Source organism: Lotus japonicus, chromosome 6 (genome assembly GCF_012489685.1).
Source record: "Lotus japonicus ecotype B-129 chromosome 6, LjGifu_v1.2".
Taxonomy (NCBI): domain Eukaryota; kingdom Viridiplantae; phylum Streptophyta; class Magnoliopsida; order Fabales; family Fabaceae; genus Lotus; species Lotus japonicus.
The window spans coordinates 3,824,288-3,850,997 of record NC_080046.1 but is presented as its reverse complement, the minus strand read 5'-3'; the positions used below and the strand labels follow the sequence as shown (position 1 = coordinate 3,850,997).

General features: G+C 43.0%; 1 protein-coding gene across 1 annotated transcript; it reads left to right on the top strand.

Moving 5' to 3' along the window:
* Window positions 1-21,025: 21,025 nt before the first annotated feature.
* Window positions 21,026-26,233, top strand: LOC130724731 (SNF2 domain-containing protein CLASSY 2-like). Its single transcript, XM_057576020.1, has 8 exons — window positions 21,026-21,080; window positions 21,327-21,610; window positions 21,947-22,768; window positions 22,823-23,311; window positions 23,545-23,679; window positions 24,033-24,097; window positions 24,212-25,731; window positions 25,890-26,233. Exons 1-8 carry the CDS (start codon window positions 21,026-21,028, stop codon window positions 26,231-26,233), a joined length of 3,714 nt encoding a protein of 1,237 aa, XP_057432003.1.
* The last annotated feature ends 477 nt before the right edge of the window (window positions 26,234-26,710 follow it).

The window sequence follows — 26,710 nt, the reverse complement described above, 5'->3', positions numbered from 1 at the left end:
GCCCTCTCTTATACATGCAAAATAATTTTGAGGCCTTTTTAAACCCCCCCCCTCCAATGATTAATACATATAAATTTTCAATATCATAAAAATGAAATTGAAAGATTACCATTATGATATCGTTTATAATTAAAATTTATTAAGATAATTTATTAAGAAGATATGTATTTATTAATCATATTAAATATATCAATAAAGGTTGAGTAAAGGGTGTTGAAATTTGAGGTTCTCATTTATTACCTTTTCCTTATTCATGAAGTTTCTAAGTAAAATTTATTAAGATAATATCTTAGGAAGATATGTATTTATTATTCATATTAAATGTATCAATGAAGGTTGAGTAAAGAGCGTTGAAATTTGGGGTCCTCATTTATTATCTTTCCCTTATTCATGACGAATTTCATGCACCTATCCCTCTTCTATGCATGCACCATAATTTTAAGGCCCTTTTAGACCCCTCAATGATTAATAAATATTATTTTTTAATATCACAAAAATGAAATTGAAAGATTACCAATATGATATCATTTATAATTAAAATTATCAAGATAATTTCTAAGGAAGATATGGATTTATTGTTCATCTTAAATGTATCAGAAAAGGTTGAGTAAAGAGCGTTGAAATTTGAGGTTCTCATTTATTACCTTTTCCATACTCATGACGGATTTCATTGACCAATTCTTCTCCTATGCATGCAACATAACATTAAGGCCCTTTTAAACCCTCCCCTAATGATTAATAAATATTAATATTCAGTATCACAAAAATGAAATTTAAAATTACCAATATGATATCGTTTATCATTAAAATTTATTAAGACAATTTATGAGGAAGATATGTATTTATTATTCATATTAAATGTATCAATAAAGGTTGAGTAAAGAGCGTTGAAATTTTAGTTCTCAGTTTATACCCTTTCCTTACTCATGACGGTTTTCATTGACCAATCCCTCTCCTATGCTTGCAGCATAATTTTGAGGCCCATTTAAACCCCCTACTGCTTAATAAGTATAAATTTCCAATATCACAAAAATGAAATTGAAAGATTACCAATATGATGTCGTTTCTAATTAACATTTATTGAGATAATTTATTAGGATCATATGTATTTATTATTCATATTAAATGTATAAATGAAGGTTGAGTAATGAGTGTTGAAATTTAAGGTTCTCATTTATTACCTTTCCCTTATTCATGACGGGTTTCATTGTCCAATCCTTCTTCTATGCATGCACCATAATTTTAAGGCCTTTTTAGACCACCCAATGATTAATAAATATTAATTTTCTATATCACAAAAATGAAATTGAAAGATTACCAATATGATATCATTTATAATTAAAATTTATTAAGATAATTTCTTAGGAAGATATGTATTTATTATTCATATCAAATGTATCGATGAAGGTTGAGTAAAGAGCGTTGAAATTTGAGGTTCTCATTTGTTACCTTTCCGTTTTTCATCACGGTTTTTATTGATCAATCCCTCTGCTATGCATGCAGCAAAATTTTGAGGCCTTTTTAAACCCCCCCCCCTAATGATTAACAAGTATAAATTTTCAATATCAAAAAAATGAAATTGAAAGATTACCAATATGATATCGTTTCTAATTAAAATTTATGAAGATAATTTCTTAGGATGAAATGTATTTATTATTCATATTAAATGTATCTGTTCTGGGAATGAACATTGAGGGAAGGTATAGTACCTAAGGGTGGAGAGATTGTGCTAGAGAGAGAGAGTAAGAGAGAGAATGCTGAATTTCATGTGTTATTTTATCAAATGAGCCAAAAGTCCTTTACAATTGATAACTACCTCCTATTTATAGAGCTTGGGTACTACCTATTGGGCCAATTGGGCCTCCAAGATCAAGGCCCATCTGAAGTCCAGGGCCCCGCCTCAGGGCGGGATACATGCTGGGCGTTGCCCCTCTAGGGGCTCGCCCAGTCCACTAGTCCACAAGACACCGAGCTCGAGGTACGAGAGCTAAGGGTGTCTTTTAAATGCTGTTACACGTCTTATCGTACACCGGAATCTACACTGCCAACATGGCTTGAGAAAAGAGAAGTTAACTATATCGCCAACATGGCGTGAGCAAAAGGAAACTAGCATTTTCAGTTACCCAGTCCACTGACTTGACGAGCAAACCGAGCTGGCAAGTCCACAAGTCCGCAAGCGGCGAGAACGACTACTTTGTATTGGTGATAAGTTGGAGCAGGTGTATGATCGCTCGCCGGCGGGAAAGGTGGCAGGCATGGGTCATGTGCCGATCATTCAATCATTGACTGGCGGTGACCCCGGCGAGCGACTGAACTTCGTTGTTGGTGTCAATCGTCAGGCGATGGCGTTTGATCCTTATAGTGGCGAGGCTTTCCGCGCTTTCCCTTATTTTAAAACTCTTTCAAATTTCAATCTGCCTCACGTGGCTGCCCCACGTGATGTGTTGGTTACATCAATTTCCCTCTTTCTCCGGAACCGTCACTTCACATTTCCTAACCGTCCCATCGTGCGCAGTAACTCCCCTTTGCACGCGACCCACCTCCCCAAAACCATCATGACTTCCAACCTTCCACACGCGTCCAACACGCGTCACCCTTCCAGCTTTTCCCCTTCTCCTATAAAAACCCTTCTTCCCCACTGTCATCCCTTTCCGAGACCCCTCTCACTTCCCTAATCGCTTACCAAACTCCTTCTGCCCACTTCCGCTCCGGAGCCGTCGCTTATCACCCTTTCCGCTACCCACTCTTCACATCCTACTCCGGTGAGTCCCCCTGTCCTTATCTTTACATCGCACACATACTGATCTTTTCCTTTCTTTCACTTCACTGTCTTCTAAAAATGGCTTCAAACCCTACCTCCCCTAATCGCTCTTCTTCCTCCTCCGAAAGCGACCCTGACTCCACCGCTGCCGGCGGCCTCCGTTTAGAGGTTCCGGAGATCCCAGCTCACCGACTAAAAACCTACGCCACTCTGCCCCTTCCAGTCCAAGTAGCCCCTAAACACGAGGCTATAGATCAACCTTCCATCTTCCAAGACAGCGATCCCATTGTGCAATTCGTGAACTCCCTGGGTGGCTTGTCCAATGACGATGAGTTTAACGCCAAACTCAGGATCTGGGTTTGCAGTCCCGGGGATCGCCCCTGGCTTCACAAGCCAGACGGCGACGTAAAGAGATCCCATTTCTTCTTTGCGTACGAATACATGTTTAGCGAGCTTGGAATCAGGCTTCCTTTCTCGCCCTTTGTCCAAACCGTCCTCCGCGACATCAACGCGGCTCCCTGTCAACTCCACCCTAACGCCTGGGCTTTCATTCGATGTTTTGAAATCTTAAGCGCCGCCGTCGGCATCGCCCCATCCCCCACCAGTTTCTTCTACCTTTACGACGTCGACCCCAAGTCCATCAAAAACAAAGGATGGATTTCCTTGAAGGCCCGAGCCGGCCGGAAGTGTTTGCATCCTCACAAAAGTAACGCGAAGTCCTCCTTCGCACGAAAGTACTTCCGTGTGGCGGTTCATCCCGCCTACCCAGAGGCATTCACCCTCAGAGACGGGACCGCCCTCTTTCCTCTTTATTGGACGGAGAAGCCCAACGGGATCACCGATCCTCCAGAGGAATCCTTGTCCGACAACGATAAAGCCTTTCTTAATCTCCTTGCCCCACTTCCCATCCTTGACTGCACAACAGTCCTTGAGGGCGCTGACCTCTCAAGAACTCCCAAATACTTAGGTTGCCCATAGCTCACTTTTATTATTGACATTTCCTTTCTCGTCTCCTATGTTGTCACTGATCGTATTTTTTATTGTTACAGAAGATATGAATTTCACGAACGCCGAGCTCCTGAAGGCCCGCGAGAGGAGAATGGCTCGCTTTTCCCCAAAATTCAACACTGAGGGCGACGCGAAAAAACGGGGCGGTGCTGAGAACCAAGCCGAGAGCACCAAAGCTCCCAAGAGGAGAAGATTGGTCAAAGCCTCCTCCGGCGCCGGCACCTCCAACCCTGGCGCTCAGCCCACCACTGCTGCTGCGCCTAAAGGCAAAAATGTCGCTGAAGCCTCCGTCGCCGTAGCTACCGAGCCAACCGCCGCACCAGCTTCTACTCCTGCCTCCGCCGGTGCGACAGCTGCTGTTGCCGCTGAGTCCTCTGTTGGCGCCACAGCCGCCTCCGCCGGCGTTAACGCCACAAAAGCTGCTGCGTCTTCCGACACTCCTATTGGAGAGAAGGAAAAAGAAAATGAAACCCCAAAGTCTCCCCCTCGCCAAGAGGCGCCTCCTAGCCCGCCCCCAACACGTGATGCGGGCTCCATGCCTTCCCCGCCTCATCAAGGGGAAAAATCCTGTCCTGGCGCTGCCACTACCTCTGAAGCGGCTCAAATTGAACAAGCCCCTGCTCCCGAGGTCGGTTCTTCAAGCTATTATAATATACTCCCCAACGCCATTGAACCCTCAGAATTCTTACTTGCTGGTCTCAACCGTGACGTCATAGAAAAAGAAGTTTTGAGTCGGGGCCTGAATGATACCAAGGAGGAGACTCTTGCTTGCCTCCTACGCGCTGGGTGCATCTTTGCTCACACGTTTGAGAAGTTCAATGCCGCCAACGCTGAAGCTGAGCGGTTGAAGGCCGAAAGTGCTAAGCATCAAGAAGCCGCCGCTGCTTGGGAAAAGCGTTTCGACAAACTAGCGACGCAGGCAGGAAAAGACAAAGTCTATGCCGACAAGATGATTGGCACGGCGGGGATTAAAATCGGCGAGCTGGAGGATCAGCTGGCGCTGATGAAGGAAGAAGCAGATGAGCTTGATGCAAGCCTTCAAGCTTGCAAGAAGGAGAAAGAGCAAGCTGAGAAGGACTTGATCGCCCGAGGCGAGGCACTGATTGCTAAGGAGTCAGAGTTTGCCGCTCTGTGCGCTGAGCTGGAGTTAGTGAAAAAAGCGTTGGCGGAGCAAGAGAAAAAGTCTGCGGAGTCCTTGGCCTTGGCGAAATCTGACATGGAGGCGGTGATGCAGGCTACGTCCGAGGAGATCAAGAAAGCGACCGAAACCCACGCCGAGGCCCTCGCCACGAAAGATGCTGAGATTGCTTCCCAACTAGCAAAGATCAAAAGTCTAGAGGACGAGCTGGCGACGGAGAAGGCCAAAGCCATTGAGGCGAGGGAACAAGCCGCTGACATCGCCCTTGACAACCGCGAGCGCGGTTTCTACCTCGCCAAAGATCAGGCCCAACATTTGTACCCGAACTTTGACTTTAGCGCCATGGGAGTAATGAAAGAAATAACCGCCGCAGGACTGGTTGGTCCCGACGATCCTCCCCTGATTGACCAAAACCTCTGGACAGCGACTGAAGAAGAAGAGGAAGAAGAAGAACAGGAGAAAGAAAACAATGAATAATGTAATTTTAACATTACTTTAGCTTTTACTGTCACCTTGTAGTGTACTTTTCCGCCATTCGTCTATGTTTAAGCAACCCTTCGCCATAGCTTTTTATATCGCCGTTGGATATTTTGTAAATCATGTTGGAATGCTTCCGCCATACATTTTTTAGTCGACGCCGCATCGTCATCACCATCTTGCTTTAGCTTTATAAGAAATTAGTTTGACTTGCTCGCCACTATTTTGCGGTAGGTCGCTACCCTCATTTTTGGCGGTAGGTCGCAACCCTCTTGCGGTAGGTCGCGACCCTCTTGCGGTAGGTCGCCACCATTTTGCGGTAGGTCGCTACCCTCATTTTTGGCGGTAGGTCGCGACCCTTTAGCGGTAGGTCGCCATCCTCTTGCGGTAGGTCGCGACCCTCTTGCGGTAGGTCGCCACCCTTAGCGCGAGGTCGCCACCCTTTTGGCGACTTTTGTGTGTCTAAACTGAGTCTTACAGGTCGCCACCCATAGCGTTTGGTCGCCACCCTTTGGCATGAGGTCACCACCCTAGCGGTAGGTCGCCACCCTTGGTGTGATCGTCCCTTTTCGGGACTCAAAATGCTTTGGGTTCCAATGGCCAGTTGGATTACCAAAGCGGTGCTCAGTAGAATGGGCAATTTGTACCCCACACATCGCCAACGAATCCGGTTGTTACGTGGGCTTTTCCGGGGCTAACTTAGTTCATCGTGAAACTTGTTTCACTTTGTAACTAAATCGCGCCATCAGGAGCTTGTCCCACCCAATAACAAACCGCTTATGGAAGAGTCTTCCAAGTTTCACAAAACTTTAATGGTGTGCCTCAATTCACCCACTCTTTCTCTTTGATCCGATTTGCTCCTCTCTGTCTGAATCAAAACCAGTGAAGACAATATAACTTCTAATACCAACTTCAAAATAAGAAAATTAGGAAATACAACAACTGAGAAGGGAATCAAATGAAAGATGAAGGAAAAGTTTGAAGGAATTGGAAAAATTTGTTGGCCAGCGATCTTAACCATAGCAACGCTTTACTCGCCAAACTTCCATGGCCAAAACAAAACGTGCCCACCAGGCGCCGGAGTAAAACGCACTTACTAGATTCCAACGCCAACGACATTCTCTCGCCGTCGAACTCCATCGAACGTGCTCGCCAGAATTTGCTCACCGCCTAATCGAGATTTTCATCCGAAGCTTCGATTTCATAACATCTATGACCAACCAACGCACTCTTCTTGCCGTACAAGTTAAGGCAATTATTGTAACACTCCCTCGCCATCCTCTGGTCCACCTTCAGCTTTCCCACCTTTCCACTGCTTAGCGGATACTTGACCGCTAAGTGGGCTGTCGAAATTACAGCACAAAGGCGATTCAATGTATTTCGCCCAATGATGACATTGTAGGATGCTACCACCTGGAGAACCAGATACCTTACCTTCAAAACCCTAGCACACTCGTCTTCCCCAAATATTGTGTCTAGATCAATGTATCCCCGCACCATTACTTGCTCCCCCGCGAAACCTACCAAGGCTCCCGCGTATGGAGTTAGACCATTGTTAGTTAGTCCCAACTTGTCAAATGCATCACCATAGATAATATCAGCCGAACTACCCTGATCCAGGAGTACCCTTCTAACGTTAAAACTGTTCATCCTTAACTGCACCACAATCGGGTCGTCCTTATGAGGCTTTATCCCCTCAAAGTCCGCCATCGAGATTGTTATGTCAGGGTGTTCGAATCCAAAAGCGACCTCATGAACGGAATTAACGGCACGAACATGGCGCTTACGCGCTGCACGAGTGTCGCCACCGCCGCCAAATCCCCCGGCGATGGTGTTGATGGTCCCGACGGGCGGTCCTGAGTGTTGAGCGAACGTGTCATCAGCCCCTTTTGTGGCGATAGCCGCTGATTCTTGCTTTTTCTTGCCCTTAGCGTCCGCTCGCTCCTCCTCCCGCTTGTGCGCTTTGTTTTGATCGCCACCATTGCGCCACTGGCCTTGACGATTTCCTTGATATCCCGCCCGAATCAACTTATCAATCTCCCGCTGCAAAGTCCAACAGTCATCCATATCATGCCCGGCGGATCGGTGGAACTCGCACCACTTCTTGGGATTGGCGTCCCGTGGCTGATACTTTGGGGCCTCCGGCTCATCCACTAGATTTGCGTCGCTTGCCCCTCGGAGCATATCCGATACATCTGTGTTCATCACCATATCAGTTTCCTCCTGCTGGCGATGAGACTTAGATTGCCAAGGCCGACGTTGTTCATAATCATCGCGCCGTGGATACAACTGTTCCTTGGTCGGTTTGAATACCGACTTCCCCTCACCTGGCCTCTGCTGTTTGCCGTCCCCCTTATCCTCGCCGCTCCTATCTTTTTTCACGCGCTTGGGCGACGTGTCGCCCTTTTCCAACTTCGCGCGCTTTCTTTTGAAAGCGTCGTGGATTGGCGTCCCGTGGCTGATACTTTGGGGCCTCCGGCTCATCCACTAGATTTGCGTCGCTTGCCCCTCGGAGCATATCCGATACATCTGTGTTCATCACCATATCAGTTTCCTCCTGCTGGCGATGAGACTTAGATTGCCAAGGCCGACGTTGTTCATAATCATCGCGCCGTGGATACAACTGTTCCTTGGTCGGTTTGAATACCGACTTCCCCTCACCTGGCCTCTGCTGTTTGCCGTCCCCCTTATCCTCGCCGCTCCTATCTTTTTTCACGCGCTTGGGCGACGTGTCGCCCTTTTCCAACTTCGCGCGCTTTCTTTTGAAAGCGTCGTCCTCCTCGTCCAGAATATAAGTGCTGGCACGAGCACGCATCTCTCCCATCGAGCGCGCCGGCTTACGTGTCAATTTGCTGTTCAACCCTCCCGGCAGCAAACCGTTTTTAAATGCTAAAGCACAAGCTCGAGGCTCCTCGTCCTCTACCTTTACCGACGCCGCGCTATACCTTGCCATGTACTCTTTCAGTGACTCCCCTTCCTGCTGGCGAATATTGTATAGGTCATTGATCGTCACCGGCTGATTCTTATTTGCCGAGAATTGCACTAGAAACTTGGATGAGAAGTCTCTGAAATTTGAAATCGATCCACGCGGCAAAGTTGTGAACCACGCCATCGCCGTCGATTTGAACGTCGATGGAAACATCCTGCACTTCACCGCATCTGACGCCGCAATTATCACCATCTTCGTATTAAAATACAGAAGATGATCTTTCGGATCGGAATCTCCGCTGTAAGAATCCAGAACTAACGTTTTCATGTTATCCGGGATCGCCACATTCTCAACATCTTCCGAGAACGGACGGAACTCAGCCACGGAATCTGCTTCTCTGCTTCCGTCATCTCGCTGCTCGCGACGGTAGAAATCTAACTGAGCCTGTAGATGCTCATTCCGCTGCTGGATGTTGCCAATACTGCGCATCAAATGGCGCCATTGCTCCTGTGTCACCGCCGGCTGTTGTTCCGGAGCAGGTGAATTCTCTGGTGAGCGCTCCAGAGATCCTACCTGTGAAGGCGATGGAGGAGGTGGTGGTGATGGAAGAGGAGAAGGCGACTGTACTCCTGTCGTTCGTACCGGAGAATCCAGGTCCACCCGATGAGGCCGTCGAGGCGGCGAAATCCGCTGCCGCATTGGTGAATGATGCTGCCTCCTGCGTCGAGTCTCCATCCAAACCAGAAACGATGCAAACTCGATCGGAGAACCAACACTAGTCACAGAGTCAAAATCGGAAAACCAGAGAATTGCCTAATCACAATCAGAGGTAACTTCATGCACAATCAATCCACGTGAATGGGAGTAGAAAGTTTACAGTCCCCACAGACGGCGCCAAAATGTTCTGGGAATGAACATTGAGGGAAGGTATAGTACCTAAGGGTGGAGAGATTGTGCTAGAGAGAGAGAGTAAGAGAGAGAATGCTGAATTTCATGTGTTATTTTATCAAATGAGCCAAAAGTCCTTTACAATTGATAACTACCTCCTATTTATAGAGCTTGGGTACTACCTATTGGGCCAATTGGGCCTCCAAGATCAAGGCCCATCTGAAGTCCAGGGCCCCGCCTCAGGGCGGGATACATGCTGGGCGTTGCCCCTCTAGGGGCTCGCCCAGTCCAGTATCAATAAAAGTTGAGTAAAGAACGTTGAAATTTGAGGTTCTCATTTGTTACCTTTTCCCTATTCATGACGTTTATAATTAAAATTTATTAAGATAATTTCTTCGGAAGATATGTATTTATTATTCATATTAAATGTATCAATGAAGGTTGAGTATTGAGCGTTGAAATTTGATGTTCTCATTTACTACCTTTCCCTTAGTCATGACGGGTTTCATTGACCAGTCATTATTCAATGCATGCACAATAATTAAGGCCTATTTAGACCACCTAATGATTAATAAATATTAATTTTCAATATCACAAAAATGAAATTAAAAGATTACCAATATGATATCGTTTATAATTAAAATTTATTAAGATAATTTCTTAGAAAGATATGTATTTATTATTCATATTAAATGTATCAATGAAGGTTGAGTAAAGAGCGTTGAAATTTGAGGTTCTCATTTATTACCTTTCCCTTATTCATGTCGGTTTTCATACACCAATCCCTCTTCTATGCATGCACCATAATTTTAAGGCCCTTTTAGACCCGCTAATAATTAATAAATATTAATTTGCAATATCACAAAAATGAAATTGAAAGATTACCAATATGATATCGTTTATAATTAAAATTTATTAAGATAATTTCTTAGGAAGATATGAATTTATTATTCATATTAAATGTATTAATAAAGGTTGAGTAAAGGGTGTTGAAATTTGAGGTTCTCATTTATTTCCTTTTCCTTATTCATAACGTTTCTAAGTTAAATTTATTAAGATAATTTCTTAGGAAGATATGTATTTACTATTCATATTAAATGTATTAATGAAGGTGGAATAAAGAGCGTTGAAATTTGAGGTTCTCATTTATTACCCTCCCCTTTTTCATGACAGTTTTCATTGACCAATCCCTCTCTCATGCATGCACCGTAATTTTAATGCCTTTTTAACCCCCCTATTGATTAATAAATATAAACATCCAATATCACAAAAATGAAATTGAAAGATTACCAATATGATATCGTTTATAATTAAAATTTATTAAGATAATTTATTAGGAAGATTTGTACTCCCTCCGTTCCTATTTATAAGTCCATTTTACCCAATTCTCTTAGATTAAGAAAAGTAGTTACAAGCAATAAATATGTAAAAGAATTTATTCACTTTCCTAGATTACCCTTATTTAATTTCTTATAAATTTCTCTCTCCAAGTTATTATTTCAAAATCTCATTGTCTCTTTCATATTAAATATGAGGATAGTTTTGGGAAAAAATAATTAATGCTCCATTGATATTGTAAATGAACTTATATTTAGGAACAAGAAAAACACTCAAAAATGACCTTATAATAAGGAACGTAGGGAGTATTTATTATTCATATTAAATGTATCAATAAAGGTTGAGTAAAGAGCGTTGAAATTTGAGGTTCTCATTTATTATCTTTTCCTTATTCATGACGTTTATAATTAAAATTGTTCTATCCAAGAACATAGAGATGAGGTACGGTACCCATAGTGAAAGGATCGTGATGTGAGAATCTAGAGAGCTTAGAGCGTAACCGCTTGGAGTGAGAAAGTAACTGAATTTCAAGCTTTTATTTCCCAAATGAGCTAAGAGTCCCTTATAATTGGTAACCGTCCCCTATTTATAGATTTTGGGGGTTGGGCTTGGTGCCCCTAATTTCTCTTAATGGACCAGTTGGGCCTCCCGGGAGAAGACCCAATTTCCTGGCTTGCACGTCGTCCCGGGTTGGTGCGCCTGAGCGAGGGACCCTAGGGTCTCGCCCAGTCCACAAGTCCACAAGACACCGAGCTCGAAGCATGAGAGCTGAGTGTGTCTTTTAAGAAGAAACCTAAGGCGACGATCATGAGTAAACTATCTAACGCCGAAGCCTAATGACTTAAAACAATTGCCAACATGGCTTGTCAACTAGAGCCTAAGACTAATTTTGGTCCTCTTATTAAGTTCCTTTGATCCCACGAGTCCACAGGTTAGCTCGTGGGGACAGCGCCTGGCTCCCTCGCCCCGCTTCAGCAGTGATCGCCGTGGACCATGATGGATTGACGCGTGTAAGCCACATGCGATGCACTGAAATAACACAAAAGCCAACGAATCCGTAAAATCTCAACCGCTATCTTCGATATGTCCCCTCAAATCATAATAAAGCCTGTCAATTTGAACTCAAACCAATGAACTTCAGCGGTTGCAACTTTTCATTTAATGTGCCGTTCCCATTCCCAAAAAACCGCGTCACGTTCTCCTAGTGTAATCATTTCATCATACCACGATGGGACACGATTTCCCAACCGCTACCCACCTTAACTTTTAAATTTCCCCTTGCTCCATCACTCACCACTTCTGGAATCCTCCTAACCCGCTAAAATTGATACCCTATCAACCCTTCCCATCTTCATTCCCACTTTTTCCTTCGGCAAGATTGGCTTCCCCACGCCGTACTAAAAAATCTTCTCAACCCCGAAGCACTGCTCCTGCATCTCCGCCTCCGGTCTACCCTCATCCCTCCGGAGGACTTCCCCTTGGTGGGGGGAAATCGTTGCCTTCTGGCACCGGGTGTTTTCCACCCTTCTAGAGTCCGCGGATAAAACCCCCGTTCAAAAGGCCATTTGTCAAACCTCCGAGTTGTCCTCTGATGAGTCCGTCACTGAGACGGTCCGCCAAGCCGGTGGGCTTTGTTACGAGAAATCTCTCGAAGACATTCTTGTCACCGGGAGGTGCCCAACGATTCGCCGGCCTTGGCAGCACCGTGCGGTTGATCATGGCGTGGAGAGACCCCACTTCTTTTACGTCTACGAATATTTATTCCTCGACCTGGGAATCAAACTGCCCTTCTCCCCTTTCCTTCGCCAAGTTATGAGGGAAATCAATGTGGCCCCATGCCAACTCCATCAGAATGTCTGGGCCTTCATTTGTTGTTTTGAGATTCTCTGCAATGTCGTTGGTCTTGAACCAAAAACCTCTCACTTCTTTTACTTCTACGCCGTGGAGCCAAAGTCTTTAAAAACCAAAACCCCAGGGTGGGTTTCCCTGAAATCACACATAGGCGCCAGCGTCTTCACCCCTACAAGAGTAACGTCAAGATGGGGCCTGAGCGCCGGTACTTCTGCATAACCGTGCATCCTACTTATCCTGAAGCTTTCACCCTTCGGACGGGACTGCCCTGTTTCCCTTCTACTGGACCAAGAGCCCCCGCGTTGTTCCGCTGCCATCAGATGCGTTGCTGAGTGATGAAGATAAAATCGTCCTTAGCTTTCTTGCTGGGCTTCCGGTCCTTGAGTGCCCACAATTGCTCGAGGCCACTCGCAAGAACACCCTTGGTTCATTCCTAGGTGGAATGAATTTCACTAAAGTTAAACTGGAGCGTGCCTTGGCCGACAAAGCTTTCGAGTTCCCTCCCGTCTTCAATACTAGCGGAGGTAAGAGAAAGCGCGTCGCTGTGGATGCTGACACTGAGACCACCGCCCCCTCCCCCAAGAAACGGGTAAGAGGGTCCACATCGGTTGAGCCTGCGCCAGGATCAACAGTCAACACTGCCTCTCCTGAGGCCGGCGGGACAACGCCATACATTGCTGCTCCTAGGTCCAGCCAGCCAACGCCTGACGCTGTCATTCCCCATGAGACTAACGAGCCAGCGCCAGGCTCTACCAACAACACCGCTCTCCCTTCCCTAGTGGAGGAATCCCACAAATCCAAAGAGGCTGACCTTGGCACGGATGGAGTGACTAGAGCCACTATCCCTCTGCTGAAAAAAGAAAAAGAAGAAAGCCAGAGGGACCAAAATCGGCAAGTCATCCATTCCTCGCCATGGCGTGGTGGGCGAGGACGAACAAAACCCCAAGGGCGAGGCGGAACCCTCGCCCCTTCCCAAGGAGACTCCTATTGGTCAAGGTGCCTCTGAGAACGCTGCTTTTGCTTCTGACCATCCATCTCAACAAGCTGAGGTAAGCTCACCCAGGGCCTCCCCAATCCCCGAAACGGTTCGTAATGACGAGGATCAAGCTCCTACCGTCTCACCTTCTCCTCGCCCCTCTTCTGCTGTCGTCGACCACCTAAACATTGACGAGAAGGAGAGTTCTCCTCCAAACCAACAACCTACTCATGTTGACTTTATGCTGTCAGATCCCTTCTTCGGTAACATGAGAGGAGCTGAGAATTCCGACCTTGATGGTGTGGCAGAAGAAGCCATCTCGAGTCTCATGCGCGCGAGGTGTCTCTTCGCCTAGCTATCCCAAGATTCGGCCTCTGCCGCTGAAGTTGAAGAGTTCCGTCAGAAGGCTGAGAGTTATCGCCTTGCCACACTCGAGGCGTACAGAGAGCGTGACAAATTGTTGACTCAAGTGACGGCCCAAATAACTAAGCTGAACAACCTAGGTATCGATATGAACGGTCGCGAGGCCGACCTATCAGCTTGTGAAGAGAGAATGGAGGACTTAAAGGACGAGCGGGACGACTTGCAGAAGGAGTTGGAGGCGAGGACCGAGGAAATCGCCGTAAGTAGGGCAGCTTGTATTGCCAAAGATAAGGAGATTGCGTCTCTGCGCAGCGAGTTGGCGTTGTCGAACGAGTCTCTCACCGAGGTGAGGAATCAACTTGCATCAAAAACCAAAGTTGTTGCAGAGATGGAAACCCGGGCGACCTCTGAAGCCAAAACCCTTCGAGCGAGGTTGGAGGTCGAAGCTACTGCTGAGGCAGTGGACGGGCGCGGCCATAGTTTCTTCCTTGCTAAAGCCCAGGTCCAGTACCTTTATGAGGGAATAGATCTCAGCGGGATGGGAGCCTTCAAGAAAGTCACCCCCGAGGGTTTGGTCGGCCCTGACGATCCTCCAGGCTTCAACGCTGCATACTTTGCGGCTGCTGAAAACGCAGAGAAAGCAGAAAATGTTAATGAAGTCTGATTACTTTGTATTGATTTTCCGAACCCTTTTGTAACTAATATTGCTTTATGTTAATGAACAGAATTTCATTGCAGTTTTGCCCGTCTTATTTTATTCATCGCCCTGACATATTTCCTCCATGTGTTTGTTTTACGCCTTTGGGTTTAGACTTCGTGTAGCGATTTTGAGTGTGTGCTAAAGAAAACTAGGACTTGTGCTCAGTTTTGAACCGAGGCTTTGTTCACACCGTATTTCCCGTAAGATCAGGTGTGGCCTTGCCAGTTTTGTCCTGGCGAGGACTTATGACTGCTCGGGACCCAATGGCCATGTGGGTTGCCCGAGACTTAGCCTAGCTTTGGATTCTCGTCCATATTTCGGGGAGGTTTTGCTCGCCCATATTTTGGGGAAGCTTTTGGGATAAGTATCTTATCCGCACACATCGCCAACGAGTAATCAGCGGTTCGCACTGGACTTTCCGGAGCGATCCCCAGACATCAAGGTCGTGCTGGGATCGCCACCTTCAGGTAATTTTTCCCACCAGGCGACCGTGATATTTTGGTTGAGTTGCTAATCGTGTAGCAGCGGTTCGCGCCAGACTTTCCGGAGCGATCCCCAGACATCAAGGTCGTGTTGGGATCGCCACCTTCAGGGAATTTTTCCCACCGGGCGACCATGATAATTTAGTCAAGCTAGGAGTATTGCTGGGAATATCCTTTTTGTATTTGATTTGTAAAAAGATTTTACATTCGAGGGATGCCTCGTTAAAAAACTCTTGTGGTGGAGAAAAAGAGTGCATCTTTATTTTTGTCCTAGTTCTTCAATTCCCTCGCCGCATCCTTGCTCCTTTCTTTGCCCCCCCCCAGATCAGAGCACCACGCCAAGCACCTCGTCCTTCTTCCCCGATGTGCTTGCCTCCCACTCGTCGTCATTGCGGGGTTGATCCCTTCGCCAGCTCGCCCCACAATAGCGCGGGACTTCACCTATCTTGCTTCTCTGCTTGCCACGCCTAGCTGCCCCAGGTTTAACTATTGACGTCCCTACTGGTTTCCAATATCCTGCTTTTCCTTTTCCCTTACCCGCGCGGCAGCACGCTGGGCTCCTTTTCCCTACCTTTGGCTTTTCTCGAGGTCGCTCAAGTGCCTTGTGACCACTTCGTTTGCCGCCACCACGCTGGAAACTCCGCTGATCCGTTCTTCGCACCATTACTCCTTTTTCCTTTTTCTCATCTTGGCCTGTCCCCAAGAGAGTCGACTTCCTGAATCTTGGCAGCCCCCAAAGCATCACATCCTTCTGACTCCAACTAAAGAGGTCAAAATTGTCCTCTACTAGCTTTTCCAGGCGCCTTTCTTGATTGGTCGTGAGCCTGGGCTCGATTGCTAGCACGCCTCTGCTGAATTTATACCTCTCCAAACCCTCTATTACGTTCGCCCAGCGCTCCTCTGCATGTGCATCTGTGAATTGTCCGTCTCTTCCTATTCTGTCATCTGGCCTTCTCTGACCTTGACTGTTCCTCAATTTTTCTATCTTTCGATCGATCATTTTCTCCAACCTTCCTGGTCCGTTTCGCCCCTGATCCTGCACGCCCGGGCCATCTTGATCGCCCTTTAAGACCTCAATCTTGTGGCACCTGTGCCCCTCGCCGGCCGCCTTCTTTCCATACAAGCTAAGGCAATTGTTATAGCACTTCCTTGCTCTCCTCTGATCGACCACGATTTTTCCCACCTTTCCGCAGATTAGTGGATACTTCATCGCCAAGTGAGCCGTTGAAATCACCGCGCAAAGACAGTTGAGCGTGTTCCGTCCAATAATGACATTGTATGATGCCACGACCTGCAATACCAAATACCTTACATGCAGAAGCTTGGCGTTTTCATCAACACCAAAAATCGTGTCTAAATCCAGGTAGCCACGCACCCAGACCTGCTCTCCTGAAAAACCTACCAGAGTCCCAGTGTATGACATCAAGTCCTTGTCTGTTAAACCCAACTGATCGAATGCATCACCGTAGATAATGTCTACAGAACTTCCCTGGTCCAAAAGAACTCTTCGCACATTAAAGCTGTTGATTCTTACCATTACTACCACAGGATCGTCTTTATGCGTCTTGATCCCCTCAAAATCTGCTGATGATATCACAATATCTGGGTGATGAAAACCAAATGGGGCTTCATACTCTCGTACTGATGTCACCGCCCTTACATGCCTTCGTCTCGCCGAGGCTGTGTCGCCGCCTCCACCAAAGCCACCCGCGATTGTGTTTATCGTCCCAACTGGTGGCTCGAGATCTTTGTTGAAGGTTTCTTCCGCCCCCTTCTTCCTTGTTGCCAGCGTTTCTTTCTTGTCAGAGGTCGGCGTTCGACACCGATCGTCCCGCCTGCGATCATCTTGTTGTCGTTCGTCGCGCCAGCAGTCACCTCGTTCGTTTAACTGCGAGCGTCCCGCCCGAATGAGCCTTTCAATTTCGTTTTTTAAGGTGAAACAATCTCCGGTGTCGTGGCCCGCCGAGCGGTGATACTCACACCACTTTGTTTTATCCATCGCTACTCGAGGCGGGTCGGTCTCCTTCTCGCCTTCCTCGATCGCATGCGTCGCCTTGACCTCCTGAAGTAGCTCCGTCAAATGCGCACTTAGACTTGTCCCCGATTCTTCACACCGGCAGGAGTCGGTCTGATGCCACGGGCGACGACGCTCGAAGTTTTCCTTCCTAGGGTATAACGGTTCCTTCGCAGCCCTCTCTCCTAACTTTATCTTCTTATCTCGCCGCCTACCACCTTCTCCTTTTTCTTTACTTTGTTTGCCTTCCGACGATGCGTCCCTCTGATCGCCCTCATTTTCCATTTTTGCACGCTTCCTTTTGAAAGCATCATCCTCCTCGTCCAAAATGTAGGTGTTTTCCCTCGCGCGGATCTCTGCCATCGACCGAGCCGGCTTACGGCTCAACTTACTGTTCAGCTTTCCTTGCTGCAGCCCGTTCTTGAAAGCGCGCGCGCAGGCATGTGGTTCTGACTCCTCAATTTTAACAGACGCCGCGCTGAATCGCTTCACGTACTGCTTCAAAGTTTCGCCTTCTGATTGGCAGACATTTTATAGGTCATCGATTGTTACCTGCTTGGTTTTGCTCGCAGAGAATTGGACGAGGAACTTCGATGAGAAGTCTCGAAAATTTGTGATAGATCCCCGAGGTAAGGTCGTAAACCAAGCCATGGCCGTGCCTTTGAATGTCGATGGGAACATCCTGCATTTCACCGCGTCGGAAGCAACGCTAATTACCATTTTCGTGTTGAAATAAAGCAGGTGCCCTTGGGATCGACCTTTCCGCTATACGTTTCAAGAACGATATTCTTCATGTTGTCCGGGATAGCCACCTCCCTCACCGCCGCTGAGAACGGCTCAAACTCCGCCACGACTTCGGCTTCACGTTCTCCTTCGTCATGTTGCTCGAAATGATAATACTCTAACTGCTCCTGTAAGTAATCGTTCCGCTGTCGTATGTCATCGACACTACGGATCAGACGCCTCCAATCTCGACCGGTGATTGGAGCCTGCGGTGGCGGTGTTCCTTCCTCTGAGGCTCCTAGCGAGTGTGCTGGTGACCTCTGTTGCTCCGATGAGGATGGCGGAGAAGGCAATTGAGGTGTTGGAGAAGGAGGAGGTGGAGGTGGAGGAGGAGTCAATTGCTCAGATTCGTCGCGGCGGACCTGCTCGCGTCTTGGCTTGCCTCTCACGCGACGCGGTGGCGATCCGCGCCGCTGCTTCTGCTCTCCATCGCGTCTTCGACGACATGTCTCCATCAGACTTCACTAGCGAACCAAGAATTGATCCAAAAAACCAAAAAACCGAAGAGAATTGCACGGAAAATCGAACTTCTCTCAACCAAATCACAATCCACGTAGTCCGGGAATCGAAATCTACCGTTCCCCATAGACAGCGCCAAATGTTCTATCCAAGAACATAGAGATGAGATACGGTACTCATAGTGAAAGGATCGTGATGTGAGAATCTAGAGAGAGTTTAGAGCGTAACCGCTTAGAGAGAGAAAGTAACTGAATTTCAAGTTTTTATTTCCCAAATGAGTTAAGAGTCCCTTACAATTGGTAATTGTCCCCTATTTTTAGATTTTGGGGGTTGGGCTTGGCGCCCATAATTTCTCTTAATGGGCCAGTTGGGCCTCCCGGGAGAAGGCCCAATTTCCTAGCTTGCACGTCGCCCCGGGCTGGCGCGCCTGGGCGAGGGACCCTAGGGTCTCGCCTAGTCCAAAATTTATCAAGATAATTTCTTAGGAAGATATGTATTTATTATTCATATTAAATGTATCAATGAAGGTTGAGTAAAGAGCGTTGAAATTTGAGGTTCTCATTTATTACCTTTCCCTTATTCATGACGGTTTTCATTGACCTATTCCTCTCTCATGCATGCACCATAATTTTAAGGCCCTTTAAACCCCCCTAATGATTAATAAATATAAATTTCCAATACCACAAAAATAAAATTGAAATATTACCAATATGATATCGTTTATAATTTAAATTTATTAAGATAATTTTTCCAAGAAGATATGAATTTATTATTCATATTAAATGTATAAATAAAGGTTGAGTAAAGAGCGTTGAAATTTGAGGTTCTCATTTATTACCTTTTCCTTATTCATGACGTTTATAATTAAAATTTATTAAGATAATTTCTTAGGAAGATATGTATTTACTATTCATATTAAATGTATCAATTAAGGTTGGGTAAAGAACGTTGAAATTTGAGGTTCTCATTTATTACCTTTCCCTTATTCATGACGGTTTTCATTGACCAATCTCTCTCCCATGCATGCACCAAAATTGTAAGGCCCTTTTAACCCCCCCCCCCCCTAATCATTAATAAATTTAAATTTCCAATATCAAAAAATGAAATTGAAAGATTACCAATATGATATCATTTATAATTAAAATTTATTAAAACAATTTATTAGGAAGATATGTATTTATTATTCATATTAAATGTATCAATAAAGGTTGAGTAAAGAGCGTTGAAATTTGAGGTTCTCATTTATTACTATTTCCTTACTCATGACGGATTTCATTGACCAATCCCTCTCCTATGCATGCCCCATAATTTTAAGGCCCTTTATAACCTTCTCCCTCTAATGATTAATAAATATAAATTTCCAACATCACAAAAATGAAATTGAAAGATTATCAATATGATATCGTTTATAATTAAAATTTATGAAGATAATTTATGAGGAAGATATGTACTTATTATTCATATTAAATGGATCAATAAAGGTTGAGTAAAGAGCGTTGAAATTCGAGGTTCTAATTTATTACCTTTTCCTTACTCATGATGGTTTTCATTGACCTATCCCTCTCCTTTGCATGCATCATAATTTTGAGGCCTTTATAAACCCCCTAATGATTAATAAGTATTAATTTCCAATATCACAAAAATGAAATTGAAAGATTATCAATATGATATCGTTTATAATTAAAATTTATTAAGATAATTTCTTAGGATGATATGTATTTATAATTCATAAATGTATCAATAAAAGTTCAGTAAAGAGCGTTGAAATTTGAGGTTCTCATTTATTACATTTTCCTTATTCATGACGTTTATAATTCAAATTTATTAAGATAATTTCTTAGGAAGATATGTATTTATTATTCATATTAAATGTATCAATGAAGGTTGAGTAAAGAGCGTTGAATTTTGAGGGTCTTATTTATTACCTTTCATTTATTCATGACGGTTTTCATTGACCAATCCCTCTTCTATGCATGCACCATAGTTTTGAGGCCTTTTTAAATCCCCCACCCCAACCATTCTTCATTTCACTCAAGCCTTTGATTAAAACTTCATTGTTTTCTCAAATATTTTTCCGCTCTCTTTCTCTCTCATTCCTTTGATGCAACAACATTGTTTGTTGCTTCTTGAGATCTAGCATCGAGTTTGAGTTGCAATTTTTAGGTAAAGCTTGTCCTTAAATAGTTTGTTCCATTCTTTTTGTTATGATTTTTAGAAAATATTTTCTTGCCTAAGCTCTTCATTTTAAATGTGAATTCATGTTGTTGCCTTTATCATTTGATTGATCGGCCTCAAGTGATAAAAATATTGAAAACTTTTTACTTGTTATGGGTTTAGAAAAAAAACCTTGAGATTTGGGTTCTCTGTGAAAACTCTGGACTAAAGCTAAAAACTGCTAAGATGTGAGATTTGTCTCACTTATGCAAAATGATACTTTAATTTAAGGGTTTTGAGACTTTAGACTCACTTTATCTTCCATGTCACATTTCACTTTCATTCATTATCACATCATCCATCATTTTTCTCCCTTTTATTTCTTTATTTTTCCTTAATGTAATCAAATTTGGGGGTGAATATTTCTTTTAGTTTGATGACTGACTCCTTCCTTATATTAATGTAAGAAAGTTAGGTTTTTTTTTGGAAAAGAAATAACTATATATGAATTTGTTTATCTTCGGAAAGGTATTCATAATTTCAAGATTTGTATCCATAATTTTCCAAGATTTAGCTGCGAAATAAATGAGGACTTTGTCTTAAATGGAAGTTTGTGTACTTATATTTGTTTATTTCATCACCTAATACAGATGAACATCAGACATGATCGAATGGACCCTTGTTATTTGCCAGTATCAAATTCAATGGCACTTAGAAAAAGAAATTTGCACCAAGTGAAGCATCCATTCAATGCTTATGGTAAGCTTTTCCTCTTCTTTTATTTTATTCATCATTATGCATGCATGAAAAAAATTATATGAAAATCAAATACCAATAGATTACCAAATAAATTTTATGATATTCAAAAGGTTGCCTTTATTTACACAAAATGTTGACTATAATCTATTCCTTAATTTCTATTGTATGTACAATTTTTTTCCATAAACACACTTGTTATTTAGTTTTTAAAATATTTTAACTTCTTTATTCTTTTCTTCTCAACAGCATTTGAGGCTTTTGTGTTTGGCTCATGGAAACCCGTGAAGTTCATTAAAATTGAATCAGGAAGGGTGACCTTTCATTTTGTGGATAATCATGAGATATACATAGAGAAAGGTTTTTCGGACTTGCGAACAAGGTCAACGATAGCTACTTTTGCAGACATGCGAATAAGGTCAAGGAAAGCTACTGTATCTGATTGCCTATCCTTCTTGCGGTGTGGGATTAATGTGTGTGTGTTATCAACCTTTCAAAGCAGTGATGATTCGAATCAATCAAACTCTATTCCGGTAAGTTGAGACTATTGGTGTTTGCATGAATTTATAAGATGATCATTTTGGCGTTTCTTGATATCTTTTTTCTTAGTGGTAGTTTCTGGGAAAATAATTCCCTGCAGTTAGGAATCCTTACATTCACTCAGTCACCGAACATGAGTCATTCAATCTGGATCTTACGAATTTAGATATGTTTACAATTTGACATTATGAAAAATATGAGCCAACCGAATTTAATCGTATGATCCATATTTAGTGACTAGGTGAATTCAGGGATTCGCTTCCTGCAAGTGACCTAAATCCTAGTTTGTAGGACATTAAATATGATAAACTCTCACTTTTTTATTGTAGGTGTGGGCTGATGCTAAAATAGTTTCCATTGAGAGAAAGCCCCACAACCCTGAATGCTCATGTGAGTATCATGTAATCTTTTATACAAATCAAGGTTCCCTTGGTTCAAATCAAAATACTCTGAGTAAGGATTTCAAAGTTATTGGGTTAAATCAAATTTCTATCCTTCAAAGGCTTGGATGTAAAAGCCTTGAAGATCAACCATTTCGGTGGGACTCATCAGAAAACTGCACCAAGAGACCACAAACGAGGTTGTCCTTAAGAAAGTTTGTCTGCGACATTTCATTGCTAGCTGCTTTATCACTTGTGAAGAACATGTCCTTCTGTGTGAGATCAGAGCAAAATAAGATTCTCTACCAAATCATGGAAAAGGATACTACTAACTCTGATTTTCACATCAAATCTATGAACTTCAAACTAAAAGGTGGCAAATCACTGCCCTCTATTTTTGAACTTGCCACATGGAGAATTGTCCCTGCTATGCAAAATAATGAAGTACAAGTGTTACCACCATTACGACGTTCGACACGTCGAATCAAGAATCCTGAATTTTACTTGGGCTATTGTGATGTTGGTTCAAGTTCTGTAATTCAAACTCGGAAATATAAGGTGGACACGAGCAAAAATGATGACAAGTTGGCACTAGTGAATTACACTACTGAAGGGGGTGTTGGAACTAGTGTTCAAAAGGGTTGTGATGCTGATGCCATTGAAAACGAACATATAGAACCAATTTCTACTGTTCTAGCTCCTAAGAAAGGTGGTTTAGATGCTCTTGAACCCCGCATTCTCCATGAAAGTGGTCAATTTTCTTCCCAATTTGTCGATATTTGAGGATCAAACAACAATGATGATACCGGTATGTGTATAAATCAGCCTAGTGGTGATACAAAAGTAGTTGGTGAAACCTCTTCAAGACATTATTATAATCTCAGAAGCGGTAAGAAGTATCAGAGGAAGGATTCATCAAATTCAGATGATATGATGGAAGATCTGGAACCCAAATGGGAGGGGTTGAATTCTAAAATAGGAGCTGAGCGCAAGAGGCGACATGGTTCAGGTTTTTCAAGAAATAGAAATGATGATGACGATGATGGTGGCAATGAAGAACGAGCTCGGAGACGTAGGGCCTTAAATGTAGATGCATCAAAGGAAATGATAGATTCTTACTTGAAGGATATTGATAAATTACCCACAATAGAAGAGGCTCCTATTAATGAGCAATGGAATGAAGCAATCAATTTTGGCAAAGACAAGGAAACTGAGAAAATTCAAAGAGAGGAGCAGGAAGTTTCTGAAATCGATATGTTATGGAGAGAAATGGATGATGCAATGATAGAGAGTTTTCTTCAAGAACAAACAGAGGTGTGACAACTTTATTCCTCCTCTATTTGTTTAATATTTATGATTCATTCACACTCTCACTTCATTTTCACCTTCATTTTCAACCTACTCTACCTTCTCTTTCAATTACATCACATATCACATCTCTAATTTTTTTTTCTTCATATCTCTCTTTTATCTCCACTCCATTTATACTTATTTGAGAGTGTGAACGAAATTTTTTTCTTAATTCATTGTTCAATTTATCAAAGCAGGGTTCAAGTGCTCCAACTAAGGAAGAGACTACTAGATCTTGTGAGCACGATTATAGATTGGATGAGCAACTTGGAATTTATTGCCATAGATGTGGCATTGTGAAGGAAGAAATAAGATATATCATGCCAGGCTTTGTAAGTGAAACTTAAAACTTTAGTAGAATCTCCATGTAGTTTCTTTAACATTAAGTTTAAAATTCATCTCTAATTGTTGGTACATTCTCTTGATTTGTCTATATATTTTGGGTGCATTTACATATAAATACTAAACCAAATTTTTAGATCAATAAATACTTACTAAATAATAACACTCTATTCATAATTTGTTAAAATGAATTCAAAGAGCGTATAATAGATTTAAGTTCTTCATTGCAAGAAAGTGGTTATAAGTGCTTATTTATAAGACCTTATAAGTTGTTATTTATAAATTAAAACAAGAAGTAGATCCAAACGCTCTTCATCTAAAAAAAAATTGTTCATAATGGCAGGCAGAACGCCGATCACGACGACACAAGGATAGGGAATGCAATTATGAAGAACCAAAGCCAAAGGCTGATTATGAACCAAAGCCTGATGATCAACAAAAGGTTGATGATGAGCCGAAGGGCGGAGATAATGATATCCCTTTGCTTCCTATATCTGCTGCTTGTGATGAGCTGAAGGGTGAAGATAATGATAATGATATCCCTTTGCTTCCTATATCTGCTGCTTTTGGTGAGCCTATATCCATTGAAAATGACAGCGTTTGGGGATACATTCCTGAACTTGGAGAAAAAATGCTCCTCCACCAAAAGAAAGCTTTTGAGTTTCTTTGGCAAAACATTGTGGGGTCCATAAACCCAACACTTATGGAAGCACAACATGAAAACAGAGGAGGTTGTGTGATATCTCATGCTCCTGGAGCTGGAAAAACATTCCTAACAATTGCGTTTCTTGTTAGCTATTTGAAGTTATTCCCAAACAAAAAACCCTTAATCCTTGCTCCAAAAACCACACTTTACACTTGGTACCAAGAGTTTATCAAGTGGAAGATTCCAATGCCAGTTTACTTGATTCACAGTCGCAGAAGCCAGAGAAATTTTAGTGGAAATGCATTGTCTCTTCCTGGAATTCCAAATCCCAATGAAGATGTCAAGCATACTTTGGATTGCTTGGAAAAGATTCAAAAGTGGCTTGCACACCCAAGTGTTCTAGTCATGGGTTACACTTCATTTTTATCATTAATGCATGAAAATTCAAAGTATGAACACAAAAAGTTCATGGCTAAAGCATTGAGGGAAAGTCCTGGGATTCTTGTGTTGGATGAAGGGCACAATCCAAGAAGCACCAAATCAAGTTTGAGGAAATGGTTGATGAAAGTGAAGACAGAACTGAGAGTACTCCTCTCTGGCACATTGTTTCAGAACAATTTTTGCGAGTATTTTAATACACTTTGCTTAGCAAGACCAAGGTTTGTTCATGAAGTGCTGCAAGAGTTAGATCCAAAATATGTGAAGAGCGAAGCTGAAAACAAAGCTCCCCATTTAGTCGAGTCACGGGCAAGGAAATTCTTCATTGATAAAATTGGGGTGAAAATAGACGCTGGTAATGACAATGTTGAGGAGAAGATGCAGGGTCTGAACTTGTTGAAGAAAATCACAAGTGGTTTCATAGATGTTTATGATAGTGTGAATGCAGATAGTTTACTACCTGGTTTACAAATTTACACCTTGTTGATGAATAACACTGAGAAGCAGAGTGAGATCTTGCAGAAACTGCAGAAGAAAATGAACCGGAGTGGCGGGTACCCTCTTGAGGTAGAGTTTTTGATAACCCTTGTGTCAATACATCCATGGCTTATCTCAACAACAAAATGTGCCAAAAAGTTTTTCTCTTCAAGCCAATTGAAGCAACTAGAAAAATGCAAGTTTGATTTGAAAATAGGGTCAAAGGTGAAATTTGTTTTGAGCCTTGTCTTCCGTGTGGTCAAGATGAAGGAGAAGGTTCTTATCTTTTGTCGCAACCTTGCACCAATGTGGCTGCTTCTGGAGTTGTTTGAGAGGTTCTTCCATTGGAAAGCAGGAACAGAAATCTTGACACTACATGGGGAACAAGAGTTGTTTGAGCGCGGAAAAGTGATAGATAAGTTTGAGGATCGTTGTGGAGCTTCAAAGGTTCTCCTTGCTTCAATCAGCGCTTGTGCGGAAGGTATAGAAAATGAGAAATTCTATTATTTTGTTACACATATTACATGAGTTGGTCCTCCCTTTTATACAAGAGTACCACATAACAATTATATAACTACTCACTTTATATACTAAATAAACATAATTTTAATAGGGGTTAGTTTTTTTTGTCAATAACAGGGGTTAGTTTGACAGCAGCTTCTCGAGTGATTTTCTTGGACTCTGAGTGGAATCCGTCTAAAACAAAGCAGGCTATTGCACGGGCCTTCCGTCCTGGCCAAGACAAGGTCGTTTATGTTTATCAACTATTAGCAGCTGGATCATTTGAGGAGGATAAATATAGGAAAACCAACTGGAAAGACTGGGTTTCTAGGATGATTTTCAGTGAGGACTTTGTGGAGGACCCTTCCAAATGGCAGGCAAAGAAAATTGAAGATGATGTGCTAAGAGAAATGGCTAAGCTGGATAAGACTAAATCAATCCACCAAATTGTGAAGAATGAGAAGGCTTCAACAAACCTATGAACCAGGTATTTCTGATTTTTTTTCATATCAAAACTTGTATGATTAATTTGTATTTACATATCCAAAATTTGCTCGTGTTAAAATTGCAAGTCTCATGTACATTGATTGTATAAAAAATAAAACTAGTAAAATTTTGGAATTTTGGAAATTTAATTTATATATACACTTATTAATTTATATCTAAATTTTGGGTTCAAACCTTGAAATCTACCAGTGTATCGTGTAATGTTTGCACTAGATCATATGTACACATATTCAATGTTGCTAAAAAATAACCATATATGTCATTCCAGAATTTGTTTTCACGTGAAAAAAATGCATCTTGTTTAATACCAATCATGAACGTGAAGTTATTCTTTGGAGTACTTAGAAATTAAGGATTGCTATATATTGATGTTGAAATTGAGTGGATATATTCTTCAATATTTTTACAACATTATTGTCTGATATAAGTTTAAACTTGGGAATCAGATAACT